General features: G+C 46.3%; 1 protein-coding gene across 1 annotated transcript in view; it reads right to left on the reverse strand.

Annotated features, from left to right (window-relative positions):
• LOC128697810 (uncharacterized) overlaps positions 1 to 11477 on the reverse strand; it is a 136177-nt gene that overhangs the window by 98166 nt on the left and 26534 nt on the right. Inside the window, exons 2-3 of the mRNA XM_070099479.1 lie at positions 10164 to 10375; positions 8621 to 8766 (exon numbers count right to left, since the gene is read on the reverse strand). Of these exons, the coding sequence (XP_069955580.1) occupies positions 8621 to 8766; positions 10164 to 10375 (358 nt within the window). The remainder of the gene's footprint in view (positions 1 to 8620; positions 8767 to 10163; positions 10376 to 11477) is intronic.

The following is an 11477-nucleotide window of genomic DNA, read 5'->3' on the forward strand; positions in this document are numbered from 1 at the left end:
TGTTTCTTTCCACCTGTTGCCTATGTTCCCCATCAGTAAAATGGGTACTTGGGTGTTAGTCGACTGGTGTGGGTCGCATCCTGGGACACTGACCTAATTTCCCCGAAATGCTCAGCATAAAATGGGCTTTCTATATATTATTATTATTATTATTATTATTATTATTATTATTATTATTATTATTATTATTATTATTATTATATTCAAATGACTCGAAGTCTCTACAAGATCTGGAGAGTTTTATTAAGTGGAGTAACATGGATGATGGTTTGTGTAATAATAACATCTTTATTTCTACAAGTACATGTACATGGTATACAGCTGACATCAATGACATACTACTATATAGAACCCCTTGTTATGCAGAGCATTTCGGGCATATTAGGTCAATTTTGGATGCTAGTTTAGGGTGCGGTCTACCACGGTATTCGTGGTCTACGCTGTAAACTGACTTTTTACGTGCGGTCTATCTTTTATGTTATAATTAACCTAACCTAAAGGTTAGACCGCACGGTTAAGTGTAAATGAGCTGATAGACCCCACGCTAAAGTTGCACCCAATTTTGTCCCAGGATGCGACCTACACCAGTCGACTAACACTCGGGTATTACACAGGAAACACACGGGTTGCAGCACGAGAGATGAAAGCAGCAAATATTACCTGGATACTTCAGGCATATGTTTAAAGGACATTGTTTATAATAAAGTTACTAATAATGCAATGGAACTGGTCAACAAACTGTGAGACACTAGAGGGCCGCGAGTGACTAGCTCCCTTAAGGTTTACTATACGTATCTGCTGAAGAGGATCTCATATGAAGGTCGAAGTATAGAAAAGACATTATTATTCCTGTCTCCATCTATCCATGTAAAACCAGAGTCGAGTTACGTTAACAATATATTCTCCCCAAGAGAGCACAGAGCGCCTAGGGAATGGAAAGTAATTACGATTGATTGGAGGGGAATGTAAGTCAACAGTGCGGTCACGAGTCCAATTCCAGGGGTCTTAAACCAGGATTTAAATTCCAGGGGTCTTAAACCAGAATTTAAATTCCAGGGGTCTTAAACCAGGATTTAAATTCCAGGGGTCTTAAACCAGGATTTAAATTCCAGGGGTCTTAAACCAGGATTTAAATTCCAGGGGTCTTAAACCAGGATTTAAATTCCAGGGGTCTTAAACCAGGATTTAAATTCCAGGGTTTAAATCCCAGGGTTCTTAAACTAGGCTTTCAATTCCAGGGTTCCTAAACCAGGATCTAAATCTGTGGACTTAAAATCATTAGTTTTGTACTTGTTTCTATTGAATTATTTAACTTAATTTAGGTTAGTTTACGCTACCTATGGTTATATTAGGTTACGTTACGTAAGGTTAGGTCATGTTACGTTTCATAAAATTAGCTTACGTTACGTTAGGTTACGTTACGTAAGACTACGTTAAGTTACGTAAGACTACGTTAAGTTACGTTACGTAAGACTACGTTACGTTATGCAAAACTACGTTAGGTTACGTTACGTAAGGTTAGGTTAAGCTAGATCGTATAAATGCATAAAAAAAACTTCTCTTCAGACAATACACAAGCAAATCACCAAGGTCAACCGCCTTACGTCTAGCAACGTCGAGGGGAGAAAAACTAAGGAACTTTATATTCTGAACGTTCCTGCGTGTGGGTGAGAGAATGTTGGGAAAAGTTTGACCACCACCGCCCAGCTAGGGAAGACCATGAGGAAAGCAATCACTGTGAAACAGTGCCTGCAGGAACTGCATGACTCTGCAACAAACAGAAGTGCATACAGTTGCTAAAGAAAAATCAAGATTAAATTGTAAAAATAAAGAAAGTTCCCCCCTCTCTCTCTCTCCCTCTCTCTCTCCCTCCCATCTATTTACCATTCACCCACTCTCTTCCTCTTTACGTCCCTAGTCCTTATTTTTACATTTTTTCCTCTCACTCCTCATTCTCCTTCCTCTTTCTTCCTCTCCCAACCTCCTCTTCCCCGGCTCTTACATCTTCCCTTGCACCTCCTCTGCCATCCACCTTCCTCTTCGTAAGCACCTAGCCCTGCCATTTGCTCCTACCCCTCTGGTTACCACCTACACTCTCCCCTAGTCCCTCCCCTGCCCCTTCCCTCTCCTAGCACCTCCCCCTTTCAACTTCTGGAGAGTCTCCCCCTCCATCCTGCCCGGTATGTCAGTAGTATTCATGTATTCAAAGCCTCACAGTGCAGTAGTTGCTATCCCACGCTCTCCCTTCCTTAATGCATACCCCCACTCTCTCTCTCTCTCTCTCTCTCTCTCTCTCTCTCTCTCTCTCTCTCTCTCTCTCTCTCTCTCTCTCTCTCTCTCCCTCTCTCTCTCTCCCTCTTTCTATCTCTTCTTTCCAACACACCTACACTCTTCCACACTTTCCAATACATACCCACACCCTCTCATACACACCCACACTCTCTCCTAAACACTCTTAAATTTTTCCACTCTACAATACACGCCCATACTCTCACTTCTACTCTCTTCCACTCCCAATACACGCCCATACTCTCACTCCTCTCTTCCACACTCCCAATACACCCCCATACTCTCACTCCTACTCTCTTCCACACTCCCAATACACGCCCATGCCCTCACTCCTACTCTTCCACACTCCCAATACACGCCCATACTCTCACTCCTAATCTCTTCCACTCCCAATACACGCCCATACTCTCACTCCTCTTCCACTCCCAATACACGCCCATACTCTCACTCCTACTCTCTTCCACTCCCAATACACGCCCATACTCTCACTCCTACTCTCTTCCACACTCCCAATACACGCCCATACTCTCACTCCTACTCTTCCACTCCCAATACACGCCCATACTCTCACTCCTACTCTCTTCCACTCCCAATACACGCCCATACTTTCACTCCTACTCTCTTCCACACTCCCAATACACGCCCATACTCTCACTTCTACTCTCTTCCACTCCCAATACACGCCCATACTCTCACTCCTACTCTCTTCCACACTCCCAATACACGCCCATACTCTCACTCCTACTCTCTTCCACTCCCAATACACCCCCATACTCTCACTCCTACCCTCTTCCACACTCCCAATACACGCCCATACTCTCACTCCTACTCTCTTCCACACTCCCAATACACGCCCATACTCTCACTCCTACTCTCTTCCACACTCCCAATACACGCCCATACTCTCACTCCTACTCTCTTCCACACTCCCAATACACGCCCATACTCTCACTCCTACTCTCTTCCACACTCCCAATACACGCCCACACTCTCCTACTCTCTTCCACTCCCAATACACGCCCATACTCTCACTCCTACTCTCTTCCACACTCCCAATACACGCCCATACTCTCACTCCTACTCTCTTCCACACTCCCAATACACGCCCATACTCTCACTCCTACTCTCTTCCACACTCCAAATACACACCCACACTCCTACTCTCTTCCACTCCCAATACACGCCCATACTCTCACTCCTACTCTCTTCCACTCCCAATACACGCCCATACTCTCACTCCTACTCTCTTCCACACTCCAAATACACACCCACACTCTCACTCCTACTCTCTTCCACTCCCAATACACGCCCATACTTTCACTCCTACTCTCTTCCACACTCCCAATACACGCCCATACTCTCACTTCTACTCTCTTCCACTCCCAATACACGCCCATACTCTCACTCCTACTCTCTTCCACACTCCCAATACACGCCCATACTCTCACTCCTACTCTCTTCCACTCCCAATACACCCCCATACTCACTCCTACCCTCTTCCACACTCCCAATACACGCCCATACTCTCACTCCTACTCTCTTCCACACTCCCAATACACGCCCATACTCTCACTCCTACTCTATTCCACACTCCCAATACACGCCCATACTCTCACTCCTACTCTTCCACACTCCCAATACACGCCCATACTCTCACTCCTACTCTCTTCCACACTCCCAATACACGCCCATACTTTCACTCCTACTCTCTTCCACACTCCCAATACACGCCCATACTCACTCCTACTCTCTTCCACACTCCCAATACACGCCCATACTCTCACTCCTACTCTCTTCCACACTCCCAATACACGCCCATACTCTCACTCCTACTCTCTTCCACACTCCCAATACACGCCCATACTCTCACTCCTACTCTCTTCCACACTCCCAATACACGCCCATACTCTCACTCCTACTCTCTTCCACACTCCCAATACACGCCCATACTCTCACTCCTACTCTCTTCCACACTCCCAATACACGCCCATACTCTCACTCCTACTCTCTTCCACACTCCCAATACACGCCCATACTCTCACTCCTACTCCCACACTCCAAATACACACCCACACTCTTCTACACACTCATCTAGTCTCTGACGCATACTCCCACACACTCACGTACAAAGTACTGCGATAAATCGACAAGGTGGATAGGGACAGAATGTTCCAGAGATGGGACACAGCAACAAGGGGTCAGAACTGAAAGGTGAAAATTAAAATGAGTCACAGAGATGTTAGGAAATGTGTCTTTAGATTAGAGATGTAAGTGGAACAATCTGTAGAGTGAAGTGGCAGAGGCGGGATTCATACATGGTTTTAAGAAGAGGTACGACAAGGCTCTTGAAGCCGGGAGAGAGTAGACCTAGTAGCGACCAGCAAAGGGTTGGGTCCAGGAGCTATGAATCGACCCTTGCACCTACATATAGGTAAGTAAGTACACACGCACACACATACACATTCACACACAAACAGCCATGCTTCTGTAGAGGCGTGACTGACCATCGGGCAACATTTTGAATTAATGGGATTATTATTATAATCAAAAAGATGCGCTAAGCCACAAGGGCTATACAGCGCTGCAACGAATTAATGGAAGGAATCGGAATATGGACCTGTTATGAGTGGTGTTCCACAGGGGGTTAGTGTTGGCACCCTTGTTGTTCACAGTATAAACGACATTATGTACTACATGAATGGTATACAATACCGACAAGATGAATTAGAAACATGTACAACATCTGGGTATCTTTATTATAGACGTTTCGCCAACTAGTGGCTTTATCAATACAAATTCAAGGACATAATGTGAAAAATGTCTAGGCATGCTAGTGGCCTTCTTTGTAATTAATATTTTATAATACGTAAACCACACATTGTAAGCTTTGCAAGGTAATAAACATTTTCATTTTCTTCTATACAAAAGATGAGGTAATTAGTCCCTCAGCCTTGTAGTTGAAGAGTACTGAAGTGTTGAACAATATAAATGATTCTTCAAGATTATGCTGCTCAACTTCACATTATGTCCTTGAATTTGTATTGAAAAAGCCAATTGAAAAAGCCACTATATATCAAAATGTCTTGTAAATGAATGGTTCAGAGAACCGACATGTTGATAAATTAGACACATGTGCAACTCTTGGGTATCTTTATTGAGTTGCACATGTGTCTAATTTATCATCAAAATGTCTACAAGTTAGGTTAGGTTAGGTCAGCTCCATGGTCTGAACAGACCATGGAGGTGAACTCTTCTCCAGGCTGAGGGACTGACCACCACCATGGAGGTGAACTCTTCTCCAGGCTGAGGGACTGACCACCACCATGGAGGTGAACTCTTCTCCAGGCTGAGGGACTGACCACCACCATGGAGGTGAACTCTTCTCCAGGCTGAGGGACTCACCACCACCATGGAGGTGAACTCTTCTCCAGGCTGAGGGACTCACCACCACCATGGAGGTGAACTCTTCTCCAGGCTGAGGGACTCACCACCACCATGGAGGTGAACTCTTCTCCAGGCTGAGGGACTGACCACCACCATGGAGGTGAACTCTTCTCCAGGCTGAGGGACTGACCACCACCATGGAGGTGAACTCTTCTCCAGGCTGAGGGACTGACCACCACCATGGAGGTGAACTCTTCTCCAGGCTGAGGGACTCACCACCACCACGGAGGTGAACTCTTCTCCAGGCTGAGGGACTGACCACCACCATGGAGGTGAACTCTTCTCCAGGCTGAGGGACTGACCACCACCATGGAGGTGAACTCTTCTCCAGGCTGAGGGACTGACCACCACCATGGAGGTGAACTCTTCTCCAGGCTGAGGGACTCACCACCACCATGGAGGTGAACTCTTCTCCAGGCTGAGGGACTCATCACCACCATGGAGGTGAACTCTTCTCCAGGCTGAGGGACTGACCACCACCATGGAGGTGAACTCTTCTCCAGACTGAGGGACTCACCACCACCATGGAGGTGAACTCTTCTCCAGGCTGAGGGACTCACCACCACCATGGAGGTGAACTCTTCTCCAGGCTGAGGGACTGACCACCACCATGGAGGTGAACTCTTCTCCAGGCTGAGGGACTGACCACCACCATGGAGGTGAACTCTTCTCCAGGCTGAGGGACTGACCACCACCATGGAGGTGAACTCTTCTCCAGGCTGAGGGACTGACCACCACCATGGAGGTGAACTCTTCTCCAGGCTGAGGGACTGACCACCACCATGGAGGTGAACTCTTCTCCAGGCTGAGGGACTGACCACCACCATGGAGGTGAACTCTTCTCCAGGCTGAGGGACTGACCACCACCATGGAGGTGAACTCTTCTCCAGGCTGAGGGACTGACCACCACCATGGAGGTGAACTCTTCTCCAGGCTGAGGGACTGACCACCACCATGGAGGTGAACTCTTCTCCAGGCTGAGGGACTCACCACCACCATGGAGGTGAACTCTTCTCCAGGCTGAGGGACTGACCACCACCATGGAGGTGAACTCTTCTCCAGGCTGAGGGACTCACCACCACCATGGAGGTGAACTCTTCTCCAGGCTGAGGGACTCACCACCACCATGGAGGTGAACTCTTCTCCAGGCTGAGGGACTGACCACCACCATGGAGGTGAACTCTTCTCCAGGCTGAGGGACTGACCACCACCATGGAGGTGAACTCTTCTCCATGCTGAGGGACTGACCACCACCATGGAGGTGAACTCTTCTCCAGGCTGAGGGACTGACCACCACCATGGAGGTGAACTCTTCTCCAGGCTGAGGGACTGACCACCACCATGGAGGTGAACTCTTCTCCAGGCTGAGGGACTGACCACCACCATGGAGGTGAACTCTTCTCCAGGCTGAGGGACTGACCACCACCATGGAGGTGAACTCTTCTCCAGGCTGAGGGACTCACCACCACCATGGAGGTGAACTCTTCTCCAGGCTGAGGGACTGACCACCACCATGGAGGTGAACTCTTCTCCAGGCTGAGGGACTGACCACCACCATGGAGGTGAACTCTTCTCCAGGCTGAGGGACTGACCACCACCATGGAGGTGAACTCTTCTCCAGGCTGAGGGACTGACCACCACCATGGAGGTGAACTCTTCTCCAGGCTGAGGGACTCACCACCACCATGGAGGTGAACTCTTCTCCAGGCTGAGGGACTGACCACCACCATGGAGGTGAACTCTTCTCCAGGCTGAGGGACTGACCACCACCATGGAGGTGAACTCTTCTCCAGGCTGAGGGACTCACCACCACCATGGAGGTGAACTCTTCTCCAGGCTGAGGGACTCACCACCACCATGGAGGTGAACTCTTCTCCAGGCTGAGGGACTCACCACCACCATGGAGGTGAACTCTTCTCCAGGCTGAGGGACTGACCACCACCATGGAGGTGAACTCTTCTCCAGGCTGAGGGACTGACCACCACCATGGAGGTGAACTCTTCTCCAGGCTGAGGGACTGACCACCACCATGGAGGTGAACTCTTCTCCAGGCTGAGGGACTCACCACCACCATGGAGGTGAACTCTTCTCCAGGCTGAGGGACTCACCACCACCATGGAGGTGAACTCTTCTCCAGGCTGAGGGACTGACCACCACCATGGAGGTGAACTCTTCTCCAGGCTGAGGGACTCACCACCACCATGGAGGTGAACTCTTCTCCAGGCTGAGGGACTCACCACCTCAAAGACTTTTTCTCCAAGGCTGATGGACAAATTATATTATCTTTATTTCACTACTACACCTGCTGCCTCTGTATTTGACTGAAGAACTCTACTGTGTAGGAGAAACGTTTAATCAGTAAAGATACCTAACTGCTGCACATGTGTCTTAATCATCATGAGTCAGTAGGCCTTCAGCAGTGCTCCTAATTTATGTTCTCACTGTAGTTATCAATATTAACTGCTGTTTAAGAGAGAGTTGATGCAGCTCTTAACTTGTAAATAAAGGTAGGAACCTTAACCTAACCTTGTAAAATCCTTGCGTGAGAGAGAGAAAGAGCGAGAGAGAAACAAAACAATGTCTCAACATCTCTTGCCAACAAGAAATAAAACAATATAATAAAAGTAAGAGAAGGAGTAAAAATATCTGACTTCCTTGGTGGCGGCGCCGACAATTTCCACCTCACTAGCAACTATTTTTGTCAACATTTTCATTGTGTTTTTTATGAATAAATTCTCCAAAGTACTACCTATTGAAGTCGAAAAACACAATATAATAAAGGAATATGAAGTCCCGAATCTTCAATATTCTTTTTTTTATATATATATGTTGAGAGCGGCTTACCAGGCAGCGTTCATCTCCCGGGCTTAAGTGTTCGGATCCGTACCTGAAGTGCGGCAGCACGATGTTTTCATATTCATCTGTTGATATATCTGAGATGAGCTGCAGAATCGGCTGCAAGACTGCGGCAAGAACCTCCTGTGTTCGCATCTCCTGCTGCAGAGACGGCCACACGTGAAGGAACCACAGTTTCTGCAGGGGGAGACCAAAACAAAAAAAGATGAAGCCCAAGTCAATGTTATGGGAATCGGAGGAGTGGAGGTTGAAAAGGTGGAGTGTACACGGAACACTGTTGCTCGCAGCCTCACCTGAAAAGGTGGAGGAAAACGAAAGGAAAAAAATGTACTTGTATTAAATTTTAAGAAAGTAATAACTTCCACCTTGAAAAGAAGAAATTTATAAAAATATAAAGGTGAAGAGGAGAAGAAATAAACTAAAGGCAAAACTTCAGTCATATATATATATATATATATATATATATATATATATATATATATATATATATATATATATATATATATATATATATATATATATATATATATATATATATATATGCAGGACAAGCCACTGGGGGGGTGGAAATCTTTAGCTCAAGTACTTTCACACTTCTCAGTGCATCATCAGGAGCTGTACAATGTTGCAAGGGAGCAACCAAAGCAGGGAGAGAGGTCTCAGAGTAGCGTAGGTGTCACCGTCCACGGTTACCCTTAGACTGGGTTAGTGGTCGGTGCCATCATCCCCCCACTACCCATATGGGGTAGGAGGGTTTCTGAGATGTCAAGTATGAAATTATAAGATATAAAAAGTCAGTCCTAAGCTTTTTCTAATCGTTCATAACAGGTCATGTGGTTTGAGAAAATAAGTTTCTCGTTAGATACTGTAGACATGGATAGCTATTATTCTGTGTGACCTTTTTAAATAATGAGAGAAAGGAATACAATGTGCTCTTTGTCCGTTTAAATGTTCTGCTCTGGGGTACTCGAATGTTCTACCCATGTACTCAGAAGTATCTCTTTCTAAATATTGTCTACTATTTTTCTCAGTGTCGGTTAATATGCCATACACGGGGACTTCTATGCCTATCCGATAATATTTCTATGATCTAAATTCTACTAATACCCTTTAACCTCTCCTTACGTTATCTTGTGTGCTTGTCACTGTCTGGTACATTAACAGCCGAACGCGCTATATAACCATCACAACTGACGTATATATATATATATATATATATATATATATATATATATATATATATGAAAAACAACCACATGGAGAGTTGAATAATAGCTCTAGGCCTTTCGTGTTGAAATCAACACATCACCAGGAACCTGGATTCCTATTTCTGCAACACTGCCAGCGCCTGATGTGTTGACTGCAACTCGAAAGGCCCAGAGCTATCAATAAACTTCCCCTGTGGTTAAAGGCTGGAAGGTGAGGTGTTTTAGTATTATCAATCATGAGAAGCTAGGTCACTCGTCGGAGTTAACTGGGCACCCAAAGAATTTGCTGGAAATGGACACGACAATATTTCTGTTTTTTCCAAGAGATATACAAGTGAGAGTAGTAGTAGCAGCAGAGTTAGTTACAAGTGTGAGACCAGAGTTAGTTACAAGTGTGAGACCAGAGTTAGTTACAAGTGTGAGACCAGAGTTAGTTACAAGTGTGAGACCAGAGTTAGTTACAAGTGTGAGACCAGAGTTAGTTACAAGTGTGAGACCAGAGTTAGTTACAAGTGTGAGACCAGAGTTAGTTACAAGTGTGAGACCAGAGTTAGTTACAAGTGTGAGACCAGAGTTACCTGGAGGTTACCTGGAGGTTATTCCGGGGATCAACGCCCCCGCGGCCCGGTCCATGACCAGGCCTCCCGATGGATCAGGGCCCGATCAACTAGGCTGTTAGTGCTGGCCGCACGCAGTCCAACGTACGAGCCACAGCCCGGCTGATCCGGCACTGACTTTAGGTATCTGTCCAGCTCTCTCTTGAAGGCAGAGCTGGACAGATACCTAAAGTCAGTGCCGGATCAGCCGGGCTGTGGCTCGTACGTTAGTTACAAGTGTGAGACCCAGAGTTAGTTACAAGTGTGAGACCAGAGTTAGTTACAAGTGAGACCAGAGTTAGTTACAAGTGTGAGACCCAGAGTTAGTTACAAGTGTGAGACCCAGAGTAAGTTACAAGTGTGAGACCCAGAGTAAGTTACAAGTGTGAGACCCAGAGTAAGTTACGAGCGTGAGACCAGAGTTAGTTACAAGTGTGAGACCAGAGTTAGTTACAAGTGTGAGACCAGAGTTAGTTACAAGTGTGAGACCAGAGTTAGTTACAAGTGTGAGACCAGAGTTAGTTACAAGTGTGAGACCAGAGTTAGTTACAAGTGTGAGACCCAGAGTTAGTTACAAGTGTGAGACCCAGAGTAAGTTACAAGTGTGAGACCCAGAATTAGTTACAAGTGTGAGACCCAGAGTAAGTTACAAGTGTGAGACCCAGAGTTAGTTACAAGTGTGAGACCCAGAGTAAGTTACAAGTGTGAGACCCAGCGTAAGTTACAAGTGTGAGACCCAGAGTAAGTTACAAGTGTGAGACCCAGAGTAAGTTACAAGTGTGAGACCCAGAGTGAGATACCCAGCGTTAGTTACAAGTGTGAGACCCAGAGTAAGTTACAAGTGTGAGACCCAGAGTAAGTTACAAGTGTGAGACCCAGAGTAAGTTACAAGCGTGAGACCCAGAGTTAGTTACAAGTGTGAGACCCAGAGTAAGTTACAAGTGTGAGACCCAGAGTAAGTTACAAGCGTGAGACCCAGAGTTAGTTACAAGTGTGAGACCCAGAGTAAGTTACAAGCGTGAGACCCAGAGTTAGTTACAAGTGTGAGACCCAGAGTTAGTTACAAGTGTGAGACCCAGAGTAA

Source organism: Cherax quadricarinatus, chromosome 68, assembly GCF_038502225.1.
Source record: "Cherax quadricarinatus isolate ZL_2023a chromosome 68, ASM3850222v1, whole genome shotgun sequence".
NCBI lineage: Eukaryota > Metazoa > Arthropoda > Malacostraca > Decapoda > Parastacidae > Cherax > Cherax quadricarinatus.